Below are 24,527 nucleotides of genomic sequence, written 5' to 3'. Positions count from 1 at the left end.
ATTAGTGGCTTATTAGTAGGACAACCAGAGGGAGACTCCAGGGGAAGATTCTTACCTGGATCTGGAAATGTCTTCAGTAGATCAGAGCCAAACCAATCATATAATGTCTTGTGATAAACTCCTCTGCACTTAAAACCTCACATGTACCTGTGTAATCTCTACTGCCCTGTGCTGTGAAATACTTCTGACCAATTTTAAACAGTTTACTCATGTTATTATCACCTTTAATATTTCAGTTCCAAAACAGAAAGTGTTTTTGGAGTACTACTATTCATGCTATAAAGCTCTGTGGTTTAGGATGTTTTTCTGTTTTAGAAGCTCAATTTTGACACTGCAGTTACTCTACTTGACCAAAGACTTCAACCTGGTTTAATAATGCTATTATTTAATTACAAATAGGCAAAAGTCTTTTTAAATTCTTGGCTTCAATATCCACGCAAGAAGTTGAACAGAGAGAATGCGACAAGTGAGCAGAACATATAAACTGCCGTCAAGGATGAAATCCCTGAGCTGGGATGACACCCCAAGGCATTTCCATAGAACACTAAGGTCCACCCACCATTCGAATCAGAAAACAGTGCTCTGATGATGTAAGAGTCATCAGTCACCAGCAATTCCCAGCTATTATAAGAGGAGGCTAGACCCTAGTTAAGACCTACGAAGAAATAAAGGCCAACACACCTCATGAGATACAACTAATTTAAAACAGTCTTCTGTCTTCTTTAGGTTACCTATAATAAAGCCTCAAAAGATTCAGTCCTTTTCCCGTATGGTTGTCCAATCTACAAAGAATTTTCAAATTAACCACATGTAAATTGAATTCTGGGGCATGCATGTATGCCTGCATTTATTTATTTATACATACATACATACAAACAAGAAGACAGCATAGAAATTACCTTAGACTAGAAAGGTATAACCTTATGAGTTTAAAATAAGAATCTTACACTACTGGGAAACAAAAAAATTATCATTATTCATACTACTAATAGTCAAGATACATCTGTAAGATGTATCTACTCATCTGTAAATTTCTAAATAAAAATTTTAAAAGTTATTTAAAATAATGTAAGTCTCCTATTGCAACAACTTGGAATGATGTCATAGTTCATCCAGAGATCACACAAAATACATCCCCACCTTGTGGTCAGCTTCATGAAAACAGATTCAAATTAGCATTAATCCCTGTATCTGCCTAAAAACCTCACTTCTTTCACAGATCCCATTTGACTTTTATTTCCAAGAATTCCTTTTCCCTACGTTAGTCTCAACATGCTAAGACATAATTCTGGTACCTTCTTACATGCTTACCCTCTTTCTGCAATTTTTTCATCACAGAGAATACTACCTAATCCATAAATTTAAACATTAACAATCAGCAGGTGAATTTATCAAGCATCCATAGAATGAGGTGTGTTTAATCCTCTGATCCTTCAATCCCACATCTACCAGGCTGCCAGGTCCTGCCCCACTGTATTTGGGGCTGGGAGAGTGAACCCCTGGCCTCTTCAAGAGCATAATTCAAATCTTCTGGGAAAACCAGACATTTTCTAAATCTAACATTCATGTTTACATACACTACTATATTTTACATATATTTTACCAATGCAATTTTCAATTATCCAAAGATTTTTAATTCTGAAAATAATTCCTCCACAGCATTTCTGAATTCCTGTTCACATTCTCAACTGATGTGCACTGAAGAGAATATACATCAAATGTTACCGAAAGTGATTATTAGGCCCCGCACGTCCAAACAACACAACACATTCTAGGATTACTTCTATATCATCTCTATTTTAATTTCCCTGTTACTCTACACTCCCCATCCATTAGTACAGATAACTGTACCATGTGCTTTTTGATTCGCCCAGAGTCTCTTTCTAATGGCCATAACTAAGTATGCACTTACCAACATGACAGTGAATGCACACTAAATATATTTGTACAGATACATGGCTGTTTCAAACACCACAACCAGATCACAGAGTAGTCAATTTCTAACCAACTAAAAAGGGACATTTTTAAATAACTGGGGAAAAAAATCAAAAACAGAGTATTTCATGACATGTTAAATTATATAATATTCTAATTATCATGTCCATAAATAAAGTTTTATTAGAACACAGCCATAACCATTCATTTACCTATCGTCTCAGGCTACTTCCATACTGCAACTGCAGAGCTGCGTGGTTACAACCGAGTTGAACAGCTGGAACACTATGGCCTACAAAGTCTAAAATATTTATCATCTGGCCCTTTACAGATGAAGTTTGCCTAACACTGGCTTATATGATAAAAAGGTTTAAAATTCCAGATTATTATAATCATGAGCACCAGCTGAATAACCACCTTGCACAGATGCTGTACAAGTGATTTGTGCATTTATAAATATCTACTTACTTAAGAGGAATTTAGGGTATCGAATCTGTTCCATGAATGGCCCAAACACAAAGGAGGACAATCCACCTCTTATTTACCTGCTCATTAAACAAGTATATATATGAGTCAGATATAGTTCTAGGCACTGAGGACATAGTAATGATCAAAACAAAAAATTCCTGTGGTTGTATAGGTTACTAAATATATATCAGGCAGCAATACATACTTCAGGGGAAAATAAATTAAGAAATGGGAATTAAGAGTATGAGGTGGTAGGAGAATGGTAACCTGTGATTTTCATTAGGATAGTCAGGGTGGGCATCTTTGAGAAAATGACTTTGGATAATGACCTAAAGAAGATCTATCTGGAGGCACGGTGTAAGGGTGTAAGCATGCCTTATATCTCAAAGAAGAACTAAAACAAAGGATGTGAGAAAGAGTATAAAATTAGGTCAGAAGGGTACAGGGAGGGCGGTGGGTGTCTTAAAGGACTTTGGCTCTGATTCTGAATGAAACTGGAAGCAAATAAAGATATTTTGTGGTTTGATTTATAGCCAAGAAATGCTTTGATATCTGACTTACATGTTGACAGATCATTCTGACTAGAGGGAGATAAGGATGGAAACCTGGAGAGCAAGTAAGAAGCTAATGCAATGATGCAAATGAGAGATGCTAGTGACCAGAATAGATGGTAGCACTGCGAGTGGTGAGAAGTGGTCAGATTCCACGCTCATTTCGAAGGGAGAGCCAAGAAAATCAATCCCCTTCCCGAAATGTCCTTTCCCCTCTTGTATGTACATGCTTTTCCTTTACCATCTTCTCTAAATGCTATCCGTCTTCAAGGCCTAGTTGAAATGCCACCTTCTTCCTGAGACTTCCCTAGACACTCCCCCAATCAAATGTAATCTCTTCATCTGACTTTCCCACAAGGCCAACTACAACACTGAGGAACTAACCTCCTCCCTGCTGCATCTCTTCCCTATCAACTTCTTCAGGGTACTGAACCTTTTTCATCTTTATATTCACCAGCATCCGTGCATCAAAAGATATATGCCAACCAATCAAATCAGTTAAGTTCTAAGTTTCTTCTGGCCTTCTAGATGTATACTTCATAACTCCAAAAAAGCTATGGTCATGAAACAAGAGCTTTGCAGGGGAGCACAGAGCTTTTAGGATAGGTGTCAATCCCTAGGGAGGAAACCAGGAAACCAATACTTATACAAATACAAAATATTCTTTTTCACTAATCCTTTCAAACACACACACACACACACACACCCCTTGTATAGTTGGACAATTTTATCTCCAGCTATCCCAGTCCCAAACCTACCAGAATTAACTACTACTTCCATGCAGCACCTACACTAGATATACTTTGATGGCTGAAATTACCACACTGCCCTATAATTAGGGGGTATAACAGATATTTTGTGGCAGACTTACCCAGCTCACAACTTTCCTGAACTGTCCTTTTCCCAACCACAGCAAAAGACCCCTCAGCTGCAGCCCTTTTTGAATGATATGATCTTGTCTCCTGAATACAGATGACTGGAGCAAAAAGCAACTAACCGAAACTACATCTATCACAGTCCCCTTTCCTAGGAACAAGGACAGAAAGAAAAACTCGGCTCTCCTCTTTTCAGGAGCAAGACCTAAAACACCTAAGCTCAGGAGCTATAAATTTGGCATGTTCCACTGGGCCATGCAAGCAGAGAAGCAGAGGATGAAAGAGGCATGCGGAAAGATTTTAAAGAAAGAAGCAAAAACAGAGAAATAAGAGCTAACACCTGGCTAGTCTGTTTCTAACACCTTCCTCAAGCCTACCTATCTTCTAACTCCTGGATCTCTCAACACACCCATGTATGATCTGCAAATAGTTCTGACCGCCTGGCAACATCATTTAAGCAACTCACAGTCCTGAGACTGGTTCCCGAATAAGTAAGAGTTAATTCTTTAAGTTCTGATTTTTTCCAATTTTTACTAAATATTAATAACAGAGTGTTTTTTCCAGTCCCTAAAGTCAATGCAAATAGTCTTAAAACAAATCAAAAGCCAATGCCCATAAATAAGTTTCCTGGAAAAGCAAGTTCTGTACTCTTTTTTTTTTTTTTTAAAGATTTTATTTATTTATTTGACAGAGATAGAGACAGCCAGCGAGAGAGGGAACACAAGCAGGGGGAGTGGGAGAGGAAGAAGCAGGCTCATAGCGGAGGAGCCTGATGTGGGGCTCAATCCCATCATGTCAGGATCACGCCCTGAGCCGAAGGTAGACGCTTAACCGCTGTGCCACCCAGGCGCCCCTGTACTCTATTTTTTAACTTAGTTCCTCAGTGTCTAGCATAATAAGAGGAAAACTTTTCAATAAGTATCTGATAAAGTACAAAATGCTGTTAACCCATTAAACAACCCTACTCTCCCCTCCCCCAACACACACCCCACCGACCTTTTGGACAGAAATCCTTCTAAAAGTATATCTCACAGTTCTTGAGTTCTCTGCCATTCTTTTGGATCTATCCCCCATCTGCAAGCTATCCTCACGGTCACAATATGGCTGTCAGCAGCTCCAAGCCCTCTTATCCACAAAATGTGTGAGAGGAGAAAGGGGAGAGGGGGAGAAAGGAGAGAGGTGCATTGGTGCTAAAGCTTAGAATGAGAAAGTTTCTCTCCTAAGGAATCTTAAAAAAAGTTTCTCATGTTTCATTGACCCAAACTGGCTTAAGTCCTCACTGACTCATCCCTAAATCAGTAATTGTCAGGGAAGATAAGGTGATCATAACTGGCTTAACTAAATCACCCGTACTAGAATGGATGTTGGGCAAGCAAACTGTCCACTACAATTGGAGAGTTCATGCACACATGCACACCTGACCTATACAAGCATTTATTTAAGTGTGCCTGTGTGGAAAAACCATCACCTCCTAGCCAGACAGTCAAAGAAGCATACCAGTAATTAACACTGGTGGGAAGATATCAAAGGATACAGAACCTCAAGTGGCCACCTTAAACTGGAATGCCATATAGTCCCTTTGCGTCCACACCTAGCCGCTAAGTGCTCTTGGGACTTGAAGGTCAAAGGTTCCCAAGAGCTGTCTAACTAGAGTGGTTTTCAAGACTGAATAATCTGGACTTGGGGAAATAAACCATTGTGGAAGAGGAATGATTCTTGGTATTAGATTAACCTTTGCCAGTAAGGGTGGGGCACTTACTGAAAAATCTGATTTGCAAAGTATAAATTAGAAGACAGCTTTGTTTTCACAGATGTCCTGACAGCAGGTGGACAGGTATGAGATATTACCTACTCCTAGAACACTGTTTCTTGCCATATGCAGTATGGAGTTGAATTTTTTCTACTCATAGTATCATAACTGTTGTTAATCACATTATTCTTCAATTTGATATGCACTCTTATTATAGTAATAAAAGAGAACATCACATTATGTCATCACACGCTTTAATTCCCCCAGTGGCTTCCTAATGCCACACAGATGAAAATCCCAGCTTGTGAGGATGGCCCAACTGATCTACCCTAAGCCTACCTTTCCAACCTGTACCACATGCTTCCTCATTCATTCTTCTCCTGCCACACCAGCTTCTTTCTCTCAAGCCACACGCTCATCTCATTCCTGCCTCAGTACATTTACACCTTCCCAATTCCTCTGCACAGAGAGGGCTTGCCCTGGATCTTCACACGCTGCCTGCTCCTTCTCATCTTTGTTATTTCAGTTCAACTGTCACCCCACCACCACCTACAACCCCCACCACACACATATCCACATCCACACCCACCCCTTTCCCACCCCCAGACTCCTCTAAGCTATGACCCCTCTATAGAGCACTGCCTTTCGGTCAGACACCAATCCCTGATCCAATCAATTGTCAATAGAGTGACAGGATCACATGATAAAGAAATGTGGTAATCTAAACAACAGGAACCACATGCTACAGGCAAAGAGAAGCAAAAATATAAAAAACCAGTCAAGTATTAGTGACCAAACCGAACTGGAAACACAGAAATGATTAACCAGCCAAGTCTATCAGGATTCTCAGTTTCCTAAAAGATAATGAGAGCATTTGGGGCCAAAAAAGTAAATTATTGCCCCAATTCAAATATCAGCTGTAGGTTTTAGTCGTCTTTTCAGTAAAATACAGATACCAAACTGTTTCTCTTATTCCTTAAAATAAACACAGCAAGCATAAAAGGAGGACACGAAAGTCAATGAGCATCTCTAAGAGAATGCACATGAGATGTTATTCAACAGCAGTTTCTGATGGGTGGGGTATGGGCTAGATGGGTGATGGGTATTATGGAGGGCCCTTGTTGTGATGAGCACTGGGTGTTGCATATACTCAATGAATCACTGATTTCTATTCCAGAAACCAAAACTGCACTATATGTTAACTAACAAAATTTAAATTAAAAAAAAAAAAGTTTTTATCAGCATATAAATTCTATTATTTCGAGGTACAAATATTTAACTTTATTATTATTCTGTAAAATTCAAGGTAAAGAAAAAGATCATACAGACAAAAATCTAAGTTAACAGTGGAAAAAAATGCTGTTAAATCTTGTGTCTAAGGTACTTCTTAAAATAAATAGGCATTAAGACAGGATTCAAAGAAGTAAAAATACTGTAGAAAACAGTAATTCCATATCTAAGAAAATATCTAAAAACATTTGCCCAGCAGATGTTGACAGAATCTCCCATCCTTCTAGATTTGGGGCATCTTAGGAGAGTCTGTGCCAGGAACCCAAAAGAGTGCTGTAAGAGCAGCTATAATACAGTCTACTCTCAAAATTCTGAAAAAACCATTTGGGGGGTGTCAGTAGGAGGTAAATTAAAGCCTTATGCATTGAAAAGCAAATAACTTGAGAAATGTACAGGGGCAATGAATCCTGAAGTTATCAGGCATCAAAATGTTTTGTACAGTTAAGCTAGAAAATTTAAATTTTCTATTTCTCAACTATTCTCTAAAAATACATGAGAACTGCTAAACTTGGCTCCTGGGTTTAAGATGCTACTGACCAACTAAACTATTAAGTGAATTTACACAAGCGTCTTGTCTACTTTTTAAGTTGAAATAAAATCTACATAATATCCAAGTAACTGAATAAGAAAATTTTATCAATCAAATTAAATAACTCAATGTTTTCCGGTAGGAAGAATATATTACTACATAAAACATTTATCAGATATTCAGAAGTGGACAACAAAAGAGAAAACCTGAATGCAACTGAAGTCTGGTAATATTAAGAAACTAATCTAAGAAATGTTGCTTCAAGTCCTAACTACTTTTAAAACAGAATTCTACCTCTACAATGCAGATCTATTCAAATAGGAAAAGGAGAAACTCTACTTTTACTTAACAATTAGCAGGAAAAAAATAAATCCTTCACAGTGAAATTTTTAAAGACACACTTTTTATAAAGAAACGACTTAGTACCATGCTCAAATTTTCAGTAGCAAGAAAATTAAAATGTAATCAGTATAATGGGAATATTTTCTTGGGTCTTTTTTTAGCTCTGAGAATGTCTGAAGTCTTGAGCTATTTTTACATGTTCTTCTTGAAGGAACTGATTTCTTTACGTTTTATATCTTAAAATGTTTGGAAATGGTAAAAACAGAAATAATCGATTTTCTTTTTCAACAGGGGGCCAGGCAAAGCTTCCTTTGCCAAGATTCTAACAGATACACCCTTCTCAACACATCATGGGTGTGTATAAAAGAATACCATTTTAAAGCTCGCTTTTAGATTTTTTCATTTTTTTTTTTACTAAAAAGAATTGAACTAAGGTGTTTACTAAATAAATAATGGACTTGAGAAACAGAGGAATTCTACATTTCTTTAAATGACCCTAAGTCTACGAACCAAGTATCACTAAAACTATTTAAAGGCTCATTATACAAGAGGCAATTTGCCAGTAATTGAAAAAAGCCTACAAAATTAACAAATGAATGCTATTCTGACACTAGAAAGCTGGCAATGGTTACACAAGCTTTAGCCTTCTAAAACCATAATCAGAACTGGGATGATTAATCAACATTTTAACACTTCCCATCTGTACAAGTGCTCAAGGTAGTGCTTACTGTCACTTGACAAGTTGCTTAGCATTGCAAAATTTGATAATTCATGTTTTACTGAATTTTTACTGACTTCGAAGAAAATAAAACACCAATTAAAAGCAGATGTCACCTTTAATTCTAACTGGCTGACAAACTTCTAATTTTTTTACCCAATGCACAGACAGAACACACGTAAATGACAGTTTAGACAGTTAAATATTCAAAGTCACTGATATCCCCCACAAATTTGCAAGTGATTTTCCAGAACTTAATCCTGTGGGGTTTTATCTGGCAAGCATCCAGAAAGAATAGTTTCAAGTAGTCCTCTAGACTTCAAGTACTGGATCAGACATACTAAATTAATATTCTCAAGATTCTCATCTTTACCTTCATACATATAAAAAATTTCAAAACCATGTTGCTCCTCTATTAAAACTCGAGCTAATAAGAACGAAAAGATTTAATAAACTGTGGTTAACATATCTTTTATGCTTAAATGATCCAAAGGCTAAATCACATCCAACTTGTATTTACCATAAAATAATAATCTGACTTTGATACTCATGTTTTTCAATGTCTTTTAATATTGTAGTCAGTCATAAATTCATTCACTTTTGATTCTAACCATGAATTGTGAACAAAACTTCTTAAATTCAATGTTTCGGAAAGCAGGAAAAAATAAGATAAACAGATGCCAGATGATCAAACACACACAACTGGCAATATTAATACCTACGTTCTTGCAGCTCAAATTTCCATATATATGAAAATAAACTTAAAATGTATGAAGAATTAGCAGCACATTTCTAATCTTCTAAAGACAGCTAGGCTAGTGTTTCCTCTATGCACAAAGTAACTTGTAATAAAATGCTGAGTTCTAAAAATGCTTTATTATAATACATCAAATTTTTCTACAAAAAGAAAACTTCTGGATTTTCCCCAGCACCCCAATTTCAAAGACAACATTAACATGAGTCTGTCCCTAAATCCAGGAACACTGACCACAGCCTCCACAGATTACCCTTTAATGATCTATGCGAGCTTTCAAAAGCCAGAACAAGCTGGTACCAATCAGGCAAAGAGGGAAAAACGAATCCCAGAAGGAATCACCACAGAGATCCCAATCACAATAATGGGGTCCCTAGGAGCTGTAAAGCCGATCAAGCCCTTTGCTTCTGTGGACTCACTGCATAACAATCAGACTTCCCTTAATAGTTAGAGGGGGTAAAGGAACCAGGTTGATCCTCTATTATTCACTTCCTAGGTCTAACAGAGTATTTTCACTTTAACAGAAGGTCTGCCTTGAGAGAAGAATCTGGGGAAGATGAAATGGAAAGGTGGTCACAAAAAGGGGATTTAAGGGGATAGCCTACCTGGAACAACTTTTGTAGGCCTCATCTTTGCATTTTCATCCTGCTTCATGCATCACTAATCAGAGATCCACTGGAAGCTTCAGAACCAACTGAAAGGCCTGGCAGGGTATTTGGCTTTCAATTCTTCTACTCTGTTTATTCCCAATATATATTCATCGGGCTTAGAAACAACTCTTGAACAAGGGCAGCCACTCAGCAATGAAATGTAAATTACTGGCATGTGCTGAAACCTGGACTTGCCATCACTAATGAGCACATTAAAAGAAAGTGCTCGCTGGATGACTGCAGCCCTTTTACTTAACCCTGTGCGCACGGAAAGCCACAATTCAACATCAATTAAAGGAGCTAGCTGCAAAACAGTAACAGAGCAGCCCTGTCACCACTTTTAATACCTCAGAGACCGAAAAGCTAAGACAAACACGAGATTTCTACCGTTTCTCAACTAAAAATATTGCGCAAAACATGATTGTCAATGTGGTCAGCTTTGGTTAAGATTTGTGCGACCTGTTTCAAAGCCATCCTGACTTCAAACAATTTCCTAAGAGTCAAAATAAGATCTCTGGTTATCTAAAAAGAAAAGAAAGAAAGAAAAATTAACAACGTACTAAATTATTGGTTTCTTCATTAATCAGTCAACAAATTTGGACTTAGTGATCTAAAGCTCACCAGGGACTTGGCAAGACTCTGAAAAGTTTAGAAGCTTGTCAAGAAAAAAATTATCCTATAAACTAATGATTTAGGTCCTCAAAATAAACAAGATATTTGTTTTACATGAGCAGGGCCTCATTTATTGGCGCTCAAAATATTAGCCTATTCATCATAATATCATCTGCAATTTACAATAGAAAAATCTAAAATGAAATGTGAACAGAAATCTAGTATTCATTATTAACTTTTAAAAAAATTATGATTTTCAGGGGCACCAGGCTGGCTCAGTCAGTAGGAAGCAGCGGCTCTTGATCTTGGGCTCATGAGTTCAAGCCCCATGTTGCACATGGAGCTCACTTTTAAAAACTAAATTATGGTTTTCATAAATAAAACCTTTTTAATGAAAATTTCAAAATATGGGGCTATGGAATGAAGATATCATTAATACATTAATTTGCTATTTTGAGTTACTATGTGACATTTTTCTAAAGAATATGATAAGTACTTGCAATATTAATGTTTGACTATAATTTTATCTCTCTGATGACCTAAGAAGTATGCCAGATTCTTAAAGCCCCCCCTAGAGAAATACCACACACATTAAAAAAATATTTTTTCTTAATGGATTCTGAGTAAATTTTAGTTTTCCATACAATGTGTGCAGTTAAACCAGCTTTTTACAACCTCAGAGCTTGAAAGAATAGACTTCAATCAAAAGAACTGATAACCTACTAGTATGTATGTGTTTAGGAAAATAATTTTTTCTTTTCTTTTTTTTTTTATTCTGAGTGACAGAGAGCATGAGCGGGGGGAAGGGCAGAGGGAGAGGTACAAGCAGTCTCCCTACTTAGCAGGAAGCTCAACTAAGCAGAAATCAAATGCTTAACCTTGACTGAGCTACCCAGGCACCACCCCCACCTTTTTTTTTTTTTAAAGATTTTATTTATTTATTTTACTTGGGAGAGACAGACAGAATCTCAAGCAGACTCCCCACTCAGCACATAGCACAAGGTAGGACTTGATCTCAGGACCTGAGATCATGACCTGAGCCAAAACCAAGAATCAGATGCTTAACCGACTGAGCCACCCAGGCGCCCCAGGAAAATTATTTTATTTGATTCAGTTCCTTCATGTATAAATTAGAGGTAATGATACCACAAGAGCATATAAAGAGCGAAAAATAAAAAGCACATATGAAACAGTTTTCATATTATTTGACAATCCCCAAAAAACAGAATCATTGGTTCACTAGGAACCCAAATCCTCCCTCCTCCTGTTATCAGAGTGCCATTTAGCAAGGTCTTCTCTTACTCAGAAGTATACCTGCCTATGCATCACAAGTCCACCAGCTTTGACTTTCTTTTACCTTAAAGAAAATGTACACTGATCCAAGTAATTTGCTCAGGGGATAAACACATTTGTCCACCTTCTAAAGGATATGAATTTCTGCACTACTGGTCACTCTTTTGGCACCTAAAAGAACTGTTTTATCTTCTTGCTCTACTTATTCCTTATTTCATATCTTTTAGTATCTGCAGCTCATTATCCCCACTACTGTTTTTAACCTCTACCAAATGCTGTTAAGGCTACTACTGACCCTACACCCCATTCATTAAAACTACACTGGCCAAGGTATCTGGAAAGTGAGTCCTCCACCATGTGTGTTCTTGGCGCTGCTGTAGCTGCCACAGACTCTACCAGAGCCCCCACACTGCGACCCAGCACCGTTACTGCTTTCCACTATTCTCTTTCTTCTTCTCTGAGCTTTTCTTCTTATTTCATCTGCTTCTTTTTCCCACTTGTGGCTTTTAGGGAAGAAACCTGAACTTTTACAGACAACTCTATTATAGAGTCCCTTGAGGTCTGAAAATGTTCTACAAGCTAAAGATACCAAGAGGCTGAACTTGTTGTTAACTATAAAATTATAAAATTATAGTCTTACAGGGAAAAAAATAATTATGGGTGAGGAAAAAAGTTGAAAACAATTTAAGGTTTTGTTTTGTTCTGCAACAAGTTGTAAAATCTCTCCTTCAGAGGGAGCATAGCCCAGTAGTAGTCAGACAAGTACAGGAGTGTAGGTAAGCCTGCATTCCAGTCTTTGCCCTGGCACTAACAGCTGTATGACCTTGAGCAACTAGCTTACACTCACCTTCCTTTTACTTCTTACACATATAAAGTGAAAACATAACTATCCACCTGCAGGGCGGTTACAAAAAGAAATTGGGGGGGCACCTGGGTGGCTCAGTCAGTTAAGCATCTGACTCTTAATTTCGGCCAAGTTATGATCTCAGGGTTGTAAGATTAAACCCTGCATGCAGCTCCATGCTGGGCGTGGACCCTACTTAAGATGCTCCCTCTCCCTCTGCCCCTCCCAGCCTCCCTCTCTTAAAAAAAAATTTTTTTTTTAATTTAAAGTTTTAAAAATAAAAAGCAAATGGAGCTAGTACATGTAGAGTGTTTGGCATAGCGCCTGGTATACAATAACAACTCAAAACAAGTTAACAATCTACTAAAGGTAGCAATTTCATCCATTGGTAGAAATCCCATCCATCTGCATCATGGTCACAATCAATCTTCTTACCTATACTCTTACTTTATCTAGATTCCTTATTTCCTTTCATCTTTCTCTACTATTCACTTTAAAAATTGCTTTTGCTTTGGGGAACCTACATGGCTCAGTCAGTTAAGCGTCTTATTCTTGGTTTCTGCTCAGGTCATGATCTCAGGGTCCTGAGATCGAGCCCCACACGGTGTTCCACACTCAGCGAGGAGTCTGCTTGAGTTTCTCTCTCTCCCTCTACCCACACCCCTACTCGTGCTCGTACTAGCGCTCTCTTTCTCTTAAAAAATAAATCTTTAAAAGTAAATAAATACATTGCTTTTGCTTTTAAATGGTGTGATAAATGATAGCAATAGCAGGAATGATTATAAAAACCACAGACGGTCTGAATATACTTCACTGATAAATATAGGCCCAAGTTGTAACTCCAAAGCATAAAGATTGCAAACCAAGTTACCACTAATATGTATGGAAGACAAAGCCATATTATACTAACAGTCATATATAGATAACCAAGATTTTTTCATGTAAAATAAATAGGAAATAGATCCTAATAAATATTTGTTATTTCTAAAAGTAAAAATGTATTTCAAATGAGCTTGGTGTGAGCAGCAAGGAAATTAAGCCTCTTTCTAAAAGTCTGTCTCATATTTAGAAATATATATTAAAAATTCCATTAAAATTGGCAAAGAATTATTTATGACTAGTAAGTGAAGTGGTAAACAACAGGAATTCAGAGATGAATAAGTAAAGGTCCTTGACATGACACATAATTATAAGGCCAGAAAAGAATGCCAAGTAGGGAGGAGGACAGTCAGAGAAACCTTGCTCTTTGACTAGAATGCTGTTTCCCATGGCATCTCAGCTTAAAGGTCACCTACTCAGATTTTTTGGTAATACCTTCTCTAAAAAGGCCACCAGTTACCTTTTGGTACAGAGTTTCTCAAATTTGGGGAGCTCAGAACCAAACAATGAGCATGTGAATAAAATAAAAAGCTAAGGAAATATACACATGTGTACACACCCAGGGATTCAAACAAATATGCCATAAGTATGTTGGAAATTGTGCATACACAAGAACAGAACACTCTTTGGTTGGCAAATTAGCATATCACATACTGTGCTTCAATATGGTGCCTCAGGAACTCTGTAACAATATCTTTCGATGAGGTCCAGTCCAAAAACAAAACCCCAGCAATCATCTCATTATTTCTTCCTCTTTGCCCATTTTAGAAAGGATGCACTTAAAAGTTTAATTTTAGAATGTATTTGAGGCAATAAGAAACACTATATGTAACAGTGATAATTAACGTACTTCATTTAATCTGACAAAATCTTTAATCTATTACTTTCACTAGAACAACAACAAAAAATCTTTCCTACTGAATTCTAAGTTTAGGGGTTATACACAAATAAATAGGTGAAATTCAACTGTAAGAGCTCACAAAGTTAGTATAAATTAAAAACAGCATTACAATCTAAAAACACAGAGAAGTTTCTCAACGTGCCCTTTCTGTATTTCCAGAATTTCAAGTTTTAATTCAGCAACTTCTCTCACCTATTGAATAGTTAACAAGCATCTACTGAAAGCTTCAGTTGATACAAAAGAATTAGAAAGCATGATTTCAGCCTTCTACTCATGTACAAGGTGGGTGACAATCAACAGATGGCAGATAAAAATGTGACGTAGCCATACATGGACTTCACCGGACTCGGAAAGCAATGAGATTTTGACATATGCTACAACATAGATGAAGCTTGAGGACATTATGCTCAAATAAGCCAGACACAAAAGGTAAAATACTCTATGACTCCACATGTAAGAGTTACCTAGAAAAGGCAAATCCATAAAGACAGAAAGTAAAACAGACCTTACTTACCAGGGGTATGGGTGGGAGTGATAGAGAGTTATTGTTTAATGGGTGCAAAGTTTCAGTTTGGGATGATGAAAAATTTCTAGACATGAATAGTAGCAACAGTTGCACACAGTAAATGTCCATAATGCCACTGAATTGTACACTTAAAAATGGTGAAAAGGGGGCACCTGGGTGGCTCAGTCAGTTGAGTGTCTGACTAGTGATTTTGGCTCAGGTCATGATCTCAGGGTCCTGGGATCAAGCTCCAAGCTCAGGAGCAGGGAGCATGCTTGAGATTCTCTCTCTCCCTCTCCCTTTGCAGCACCCCCCGCCCCAGGCACTCACTCACTCTTCCCTCTCCCAAATTTTTTTTTAATTTTTTTTTTTATTTGAGATGAGGGGGTGAGGGGCAGAGGGAGAGCAGGCTCTCCACTGAGCACAGGGAGCCCAACATGGGGCTTGATCCTAGGACCCCAGGATCATGACCTGAGCTGAAGGCAGATGCTTAACTGACTGAGCCTCCCAGGCACCGCTCAAATTCCTTTTTAAATGGTGAAAAGGGCCCCATATATACTAAAATTGGGAGAACAGAAAAGATTATTAGCATGGCCCCTGCACAAGGAGGACATGCAAATTAATGAAGCATTCCATATTTTTTTAAGTGGTGAAACAGGTAATTCTATGTTATATATGATATACCACAATTAAATATGTATATAATAAAAGACAAAACTAAAACCATTTCTTCAAGGTACCCTAAAAATAAAGCAAAATGAAAACCAATCTTAACTTCAACACACTGATATTTGGGTCACTAATGAAGGAAATGTCCTAACTCCCCTCAAACATGTTTAGAGTAAAAATTACATTTTCCCATGGAATGTATAATATATGCAGATGAAATACACATGACAACGGTAACACACAGAATGTTGACAGAAAGAGAGGGGAAGAGGACTATAAAATTTTACATTTCTACATTTTACCTAAAATGGTTTGACATTTTTTTAAAGTTTTATTTATTTATTTGACAGAGAGAGAGCGAGACAGCACAAGCAGGAGGAGCATCAGAGGGAGAGGGAGAAGCAGGCTCCCTGCCGAGCAGGGAGCCCAATGCAGGGCTCGATCCCAAGACCCTGGGATCATGACCTGAGCCAAAGGCAGATGTTTAACTGACTGAGCCACCCAGGCACCCCTAAAATGGTATAATATTAACTCTAAATAGACCATATAAAGTTAAGGATATATATTGCAATACCTAGAAAAACCACCAAAAAAATGGAAAAGGTCTTCATAGATCAATTTAAATGGAATTCCAAAAATTAAGATAATCCAAGTAAGACAGGAAAAGAAAACAGAAGGTAGCCATAAATCCAGTCTCATCACCAATATATTAAATGTTAAAGATCTTACTGAAACTGCGCATTGGTGAGGGTACACAAATCCATGACAATACTAAAATGCATTGAACTGCTTATCACAAAACGGTGACTATTAGGACACAGGAATTCTATCTCAGTAAACCTGCTATTATAGAAAATAAGGCAAACCAAAAAACATAATAGACTAAACACTACAATTAAAGATACGGATTATGAGAATGATTTAAAAAGTACAACCCACCTCTATGCTGACTACAAAAGACATGTCTTCAATACAGTCAGATGGAGAAGCACATATTGTGTGCATACTATAAGCATAAGACACTTGAGAGTCTTTAGAGTTAAACATTAAGCAACTTCTCCAAGATCATATAGCTACAAAATGGCAGAGCAAAAATTCTAACTCTGATTCCAGACTGTGCTAGTAATACTGTGCAAGAGCACAGTAAGGAGCGAGAGGAGAAGGAAAGCTTGAGAATAAAATTCAAGCTATTTTTTTTTTAAAGATTTTATTTATTTATCTGACAGAGATAGAGACAGCCAGAGAGAGAGGGAACACAAGCAGGGGGAGTGGGAGAGGAAGAAACAGGCTCCCAGCGGAAGAGCCTGATGTGGGGCTCGATCCCAGAACGTCGGGATCACGCCCTGAGCCGAAGGCAGACGCTTAACGAATGAGCCACCCAGGCGCCCCTCAAGCTATTTTAATTTTAAGCAAAGGGTAGGAAATCCCAAGCTTATCAAATCTCAGGGTTTTTTTTAATAAAATCCCAGATTCTTAACCTTCCTATTGAATTCACCCAAAACCCCACAATCCTAAATGTATTTGCCTTGTCTACACCCTTAAAAAACTCCCTAGAAATAAAGGAAGATCTCTCCTTTTCAAGTATCCATGTTAGAACATTTCTACTCACATCACCTTCAAATTCTTCAAATATTCTAGAAGCTAACCACTAATCCGACATGCAGGAAAAGAAACATGTTCCCAAACATTTCAAAGGACATTCTGTTCTGATAAGGGTTTTATGAAGTTACTTGCATAGGTTTTCATAAATTCTGCTGAACATAACATTTAAAAGTCACAATTACAAATATACTACAAAACTGTCAGAAGAAAAGAGTCACTGAACTTTCTCCTCTAAATACATGGAGACGAGATTAATTCAACATAAGTCTATCACAGAGAAGTAAAAGGTATCAATGAGTGTTCTATAGCTCTACCAGCTCACTCAACTACTTTACTTATAAAGTCAGCAAATCCAAGTGAAGACAGTTACTTTCACTGGTGTCTGAGATCAAAAGATCAGAAAAAAATAATTGTTTCTAGACCTTAAAAATGGCACACCAATGGGGGGGGGATGAGCAAAAAGATAAAAGCCTCCAAGAGCAAAAACAGGCATCAGCCAAAACTATCATTTCAAAAGACAAAACAGAAAACACTAAGAACTTGGTCTAGTTTCAATTCATCTCTGAAGCAGTTTGGAACATTTACTGAGTTGGGAATTTCTAACTTTTGTTAGAAACTACACTCTCATTTACCAGCTATGTGACACTGGGCAAAGCCTTTATTTCTAAGATTATTCTCTCTTCTTAAAACCAAGGATGATAGTAACACATCCGGAGATTGTCAGGAAAGATAAAATAAGAATGGTGCTAGTGGTATCTGAAGGTTGGTATTCCATACCTATTTTTAAGAGCCTGGGGAAAGACAAGAAATATTCTGTGCCACTTCTATCCTTATAAACAAAGTCCTACTTCGGCAAATAAGAGTACCCTACATAACAAATCAACAGCAAAATTCTAACACACATACTCACTCACTCCAGACGGACAGAAATATGGTTGCACTGGTACAATGGTAGCCTCCAGGGAATTAAATGGGAGTTGGGGGTCAGAGTTTCAAAGATGAAGGAAACCTCCTCTTTCAACGTACACATGTGACTCCAATTTAAGATTTTATATTCTTGAAAATTTTTAATTTTGACATAATAAAATCAGAGATCTGTGTCTAAAATGTGAACTCTAATGTTAAGAAAACATATATAGTTAAAACTGTATCTACATAATATACCAGTAACATTTCTCAACTTTTTTTTTTTTTTTTTTTTTGAGAGAGAGAGAGAGAAACTGCAGTGGTGGGGGGAGAGGTGGTGGTGGTGGCAAAAGGGGGGGGGGCAGACAGAGATAGAGAGGGAGAGAGAGAAACTTAAGTAGGCTCCATGCCCAGCTGGGAGCCGGAGGCAGGGCTCAATTTCACAAGCCAGAGATCATGACCTGAGCTAAAAATCAAGAGTCAGATGCTTATCAACTAAGCCACCCAGGCACCCCATATTTCCCCAGGTTCTTAAGCATAATATAAATAAATTTCAACAGTCATGCACAAACACTTCTGTAAGTTACCTAGATCACAGCCCACATAGATAAAATCAGTCCAATTCTGGACTTGCAAGGTCTAAGCCTCTTCCTTATTCTCCTACTTAAAAAAAAAAAAGTTTTTACAACTACAAGTGAATAGGGTATCATATGAATCCCTTTAAATTTACTCTATACTATCTTAAGAACAAAAATATTGTTAAATGAAACCATTGGCCAACTTGCTAACTTCAGAATTTTAGTATTAGTTACCAAGCACTTACAACATACTTCCTAACTCTAATAACACACTATGAATTACAATGTCATAACTGATGAAAAACAACATAGCAAAATGCTGTCTTCTAGTTTCTACCTATGCAACAGTCATTTTCCTACAATCTGACCACATGCTGCCTTTATTACAACAAAGTGGGGAGAAAAGTTTCAATGAGCTTTGGCTAAGTTGGCTACAGTTACTTTGGTCTTTACTTTTCACTTCTCCTTGAATGTTCTCTCCTTCCAAATTAGCCAACTAGGGAACAGTGTTTTGTTTTGTTTTTCCCCCAAGTTCTCTGAACCCAAAAGTAAGCCAACCTGGGTCAAGTCCTTATTGTTTTTTTGTTTTTGATTTTTTTTGTTTTTTTTTTTTTAAAGATTTTATTTATTTATTTGACAGAGAGAGAGAGACAGCCAGCGAGAGAGGGAACACAAGCAGGGGGAGCAGGAGAAGAGGAAGCAGGCTCTTCCCAGTGGAAGAGCCTGATGTGGGGCTCGATCCCAGGACTCCGGGATCACGCCCTGAGCCAAAGGCAGACGCTTAACGACTGAGCCACCCAGGTGCCCCATCAAGTCCTTATTTTTACTGGCAGAGCATGACTATTGGTAGGTCACTGCACCTGAGTCACTGTTTTCGTTAATAACATCCAGCTTCAGTGTTGCATGAATGAAAACAATCATGTACGAAAGTAGTTGGTAAACTACAGTATTATGCACATGTAGATAACTGTAATAATCCTACCAAACTATTAATTTCAACAGGAAAAAAATCTAAACTCAGAAAATACACATGAAAACTGTAAGAGTAATTACCCAAAGGTACTAATTTCAGCCATCTCATTATCTTAAAAACTCTTCAATAGCTCTCTTTCTACTAAAGTAATTATTAACTGTAATGATTAAGGTGATTTGCCTGGCAATGCCAGACTGTGTGCTAAGTTCTTTATATACGTCGATTTCCCATCTTTACAACAACCCTGCAGGTAGGGGGTCATTCTCTTCATCTTATAGATGAAAAAATTTTAACTTATTTCCAAGTTCTGCTATTATAAACCACCTTACAGTGAACCTTTTTTAAAGTTTATCTTTGCAGGTAAAATTTATAAGACTGCAACTGTCAAATCAAAGAATATATACATTTCAAATTTTGATAGATACTAGCAAATTTCTGGCACACTGCCCCCCCCAAAAAAAACCCTAAAATAATTTACACTCCCAAGAACGAGACAACTTTCCTGTATACTTGCCTACACTGGATGTTACAGCTATTTTTTTTAATTTTTGGTTAATCCAATGGATAGAAAAATTACACCTCGTTACTGTTACATTCCTTACCCTGTTTAAAAGTGTCCAATGAAAGGAAATAAAAGAATAAAATCATCAAACCTAACATGCTTGCTATAGTTCTCTGTACCCTCAAATCTAAGCACTGTGGATAGAACTCACCATCTATATGCATATACACGCGTATCTTTTAAATACATGGGTACCTAAACATGAAACACAAGTTATTTAATATGACAAATTTCTCATAAAGCTAATTACTATAACTTATAATGCTGTGCATCACTAAAACATGAAATACTAGGAAAATGTGTGTGTGCGTGTGTGTGTAGCGCATATAAATATATATATATATGCTACAAAAGTAACCAGGAACACTACGAAATCTCTTCAAACCAATACCTCCTCTTTCCAGGAACAGGTAGTTTTACTATCCAAAGCTCATTCATAAACTAAAAGAATTTCTTCATTCTAACAGTCCTCATAGCCTCCTATTACTCCTATACAAGGAGCCCAGAGAGGAATTACAGAATGAAAAACAGTCTGGAAATAAAATCTGTTGGCTCAACACATTAAAATTATTGAAAATTACTGAAATTTCTTCATGAGGGTTTCTTGTAGCTTTGTCTCTCCCGTGATTTAAGCAAAAATAAGGTACGATGTTGTTTAAATCAGGTACGGTACAGGTTCTGTGTAATCTGATCCCACTGCATGTAAATTAAGTATAAAGAACAGCTGTCACTGGCACCCACAAATACACTCCCACACAGAGCACCAAGTGAAGGCTGTTATTTAAAACAACAACAAAAAAAACCAAAAACAAACAAAAAAAGAATCAGTCTTGTAAAGAAAACTTATAAAGTTTATTATGCTTTTATATTTGATTTATTGTATACCTTTTTTTTTTAACAATTTTTATTTACTTATTTGAGAGAGAGACAGAGAGAGAGAGAGAGAGCACAAGAGCAGGGAGGAGAGGGAGAAGCAGGCTGCCCAGTGCACAGGGAGCCCGATGTGGGGCTCCATCCCAGGACCCTGGGATCATGACCTGAGCTGAAGGCGGATGCTTAACTGAATGAGCCACCCAGGTGCCCCTACTGTATACTTTCTAATACAAATATATAGCAAAACTTCAGGGGAAAAAAAAATCAAATTATTCATAGTTGTTAACTAAAAACAACAACGTATTACATAAAGCACAACTAGTTTTTCTACAAACAAAATAAATATGCGGGTCTTTAAATAGCAATTAAAACAAACAGGACAGGGGCACCTGGGTGGCACAGTCCATTGGTTAAGCAGCCAACTCTCGGTTTCGGCCCAAGTCGTGATCTCAGGGTCGTGAGATCGAGCCCCATTTCGGGCTCACACTCATTGAGGAGTCTGCTTAAGGGAGTCTCTCCCTCTCTTTTTGCCCCTCCCCACCCTCTCTCCCTCTCTTTGTCTAAAATAAATAAACTTTTTTTTAAAAAAAAGGAACTAAAAATAAATGGAAAAAAATCTCCATGTTTGATTAAATCTCAAACATAGGATATAGTATTACAATAAAGGGAACTCCACAGTATCCAACTTTAAAAAAAAAATCCATTTTTTCCTTGCTAAGTCACCATCAACATGGTAATAATTATGACGGTAATCATCATCAACATAGTAATCTATCCATCAACATGGTAATCTATCAACATGGTAATCCATCTACCACTACACTGGAAATGAGATTTCTTAAAAAAAAAAAAAAAAAAAAAAAATCCACGTCTAGAAAACAGAGGAAAGACATTACTTCTCACCAGAGGGATATGGAAACTACCCTGGTAGAAGTAACATGTGAACTGTGCCTTTCAGGAGACGCAATTATTGGAAATGTGGGAGAGGACAAGTGTGCCCCATGAGCAAAGAGTCACAAAAAGGATGTAACACGAAAGAACCAGCCATGTTTGAGAACAGCACGGTGTTCCGGCTTGGCTAAGGCATAGCTCTGAGAAAGGGAAATGGAGGAGAGGAGATCAGAAAGAAAATTCATGAGAAAAGAAGGCAGTCCTTTGTATATTCTACACTCTTCTAACATGAAACCCCTGAGGGAAATAATCTTCATTTAAGGAGAATGTGAACTTCTTTGTATTTTCTTCCCTGAATTGAAGACATTTGTATACTTGAATTATCTGACTTGACTGTGAGCCCCTCATGATCAAGACACACATCTGATTAATTTTTATATCCTTCTCACATACCTTAAACATAGATACCAAACAACCATTTTATTAATGATTAATGAATGCATGAATGAACATGATGGCCATGTCATTTAACTTCTTGGAGATTCAGATATTCATCTATACCAGGAATTGGCAAATTTTTACTACAAAGGGCCATACAGTAAATATTTTAGGCTTTGCGGGTTATTTGGTCTCTGCTATAGCTACACAATTCTGCTGTCATAGATCAAAAGCAGCCACAGACAAATACATATAAGTGAATGAGCTTGACTTTGTGCCAATAAAATTTAACTTACATCAACAGGCAGCAGGCTGCATTCGGCCCATGGGCCATGGTTTAGAGCCGCCTCATCCACACAACTTAAATTTAGTACATTATATTGTGCAGGCACATTCGTATGTGTTATATTCAAATCACTTTCTGACATAATGACAGAACTCAGCCAAAATTTCAAACAAGAAGATAACGAAAAAGAATACAAATGAGAAAATGTGGTTATACTACACACAGCCTGGTAAATGCAGACCTCTGGCTGCTCTCCCTAATCTGCCCTCTCCAGACACTTGTTACCGTTAGCCATCTGTGTCACCTTACATCACAATTTCTCTATCAATCTTTACGCCTTAGTTTTTAATCTTTCAATTGGTTCTAAACTAGAATTCTTGGTTCTTAAAAATTGTCCAAATTAAATTTATGGATTTTAAGTGAAAATGTCATCCAGAAAATTACATTCATAAATAATTTTGAATCCTCTCTGAAAGAACGAAACACAAGCATTTCACAGAAACAAAGCATAACATATTAGAATAATAAATTAAGATACCACCTGGGATAACTGATGTAATCAGCTTCTCGAAACATTCAAAATCCTATTTTAGCACCTGAAAACTAAGGTTTCAGTACCATCTTGAATGTAGTTATAAATACACCTGGGAAATCAGTTCAATTCACCCAATCAAGGTGGTAATATCTGAAAGAGACTCAGATCATAAACTCTTCCCAAAACAGAGAAGGCAGTAAGATGTGATCTTAAATGCCACAATACGCTCTTATGTAATAATAAATCACTGGACTCCTTGACATAGTTAGCTACAAATCTGAAGAGCTGAATTTTTTTTTAAGATTTTATTTATTTATTTGACAGAGAGAGAGAGCACAAGCAAGGAGAGTGGGAGAGGGAGAAGCAGGCCCCTGCTGAGTAGGGAGCCCAATGCAGGACTCAATCCCAGGACCCTGGGATCATGACCTGAGCAGAAGGCAGATGCTTAACCGACAGAGCCACCCAGGTACCCAAGAGCTGAATTTTTAAAAAGTCCATACAATATATAACAAACTTGGCCTCAGTTACAGAATAAAAACTCTTCACTTTTCACAAATAATTTTCAAAGAATTGACAGGTCAATTAAAATTCTATAATTCAGGGGTGCCTCGGCGGCTCACTGGGTTAAGCACCGTCTTCAGCTCAGGTCATGATCCCAGGGTCCTGGGATCAGCATCTTGTCAGGCTCCCTGCTGAGCAGGGAGTCTGCTTCTCCCTCTTCCCCTACCCCCCCCTTCTCTCTCTCTCTGCTCTCTCTCAAATAAATAAATAAAATCTTTTTTTAAAAATCTGTAATTCATCACTACCCACATTTATAAAAGTAACACAATTATACTGCTTTCTGAAATATAAGTTAGCAGATTCTGGTTCATTACAAACTTACCAGACATTTGGCAAATTCTTTGTTTTCTGAAAGGAATCCATAACCTGGATGTACCTTAGAAATGAAAACAAAAAGCACTTTCAATTTTATCATATCACAAAACCTTTCTAAGCAACAGAAAGAGTGCACTAATGTGTTTGTGTTTCAAGGGGCTGGAGTCAGGTTACTTCTCCTGTGTACTCAGAGTTCCAACACACATTCCTGAGTACAGACCCAAATTCCAAGCACTGCCTACGTAATACTCACTTGCAGCACACTACCTTTGTCCTAACCGTAATCAGGAACACTGACCTACAAATCTGCCTGTCCACCTATTTCTATCTTTCAACGCAACCTGAACTCTCCCTACTTTTTCTGAGGCTAATTTTGGCCACAAGCATGGAGAATTTTCTAATGGCTGGTGGGTCAAAGAACAAGGTTAAAAGAAATCATTTG

General features: G+C 37.5%; 1 protein-coding gene and 1 non-coding gene across 5 annotated transcripts in view; one reads left to right on the top strand and one right to left on the bottom strand.

The window, feature by feature from the left end:
• Positions 1–24,527, bottom strand: part of PCCA (propionyl-CoA carboxylase subunit alpha) — a 389,990-nt gene that overhangs the window by 297,968 nt on the left and 67,495 nt on the right. For all 4 annotated transcript variants that reach the window (XM_040624198.1, XM_040624204.1, XM_040624209.1 and 1 more), the window contains one exon: positions 24,093–24,146. In XM_040624198.1, the coding sequence (XP_040480132.1) occupies positions 24,093–24,146 (54 nt within the window). The remainder of the gene's footprint in view (positions 1–24,092; positions 24,147–24,527) is intronic.
• On the top strand, positions 15,431–15,538 carry LOC121101500. The gene has a single exon (XR_005833512.1). It is a non-coding gene; the product is annotated as a U6 spliceosomal RNA (small nuclear RNA).

This window comes from Ursus maritimus, unplaced genomic scaffold (assembly GCF_017311325.1).
Source record: "Ursus maritimus isolate PB19 unplaced genomic scaffold, ASM1731132v1 scaffold_10, whole genome shotgun sequence".
NCBI lineage: Eukaryota > Metazoa > Chordata > Mammalia > Carnivora > Ursidae > Ursus > Ursus maritimus.
Note: the sequence above shows the minus strand (reverse complement) of the source record. Positions and strands in the feature narration are given on the sequence as shown.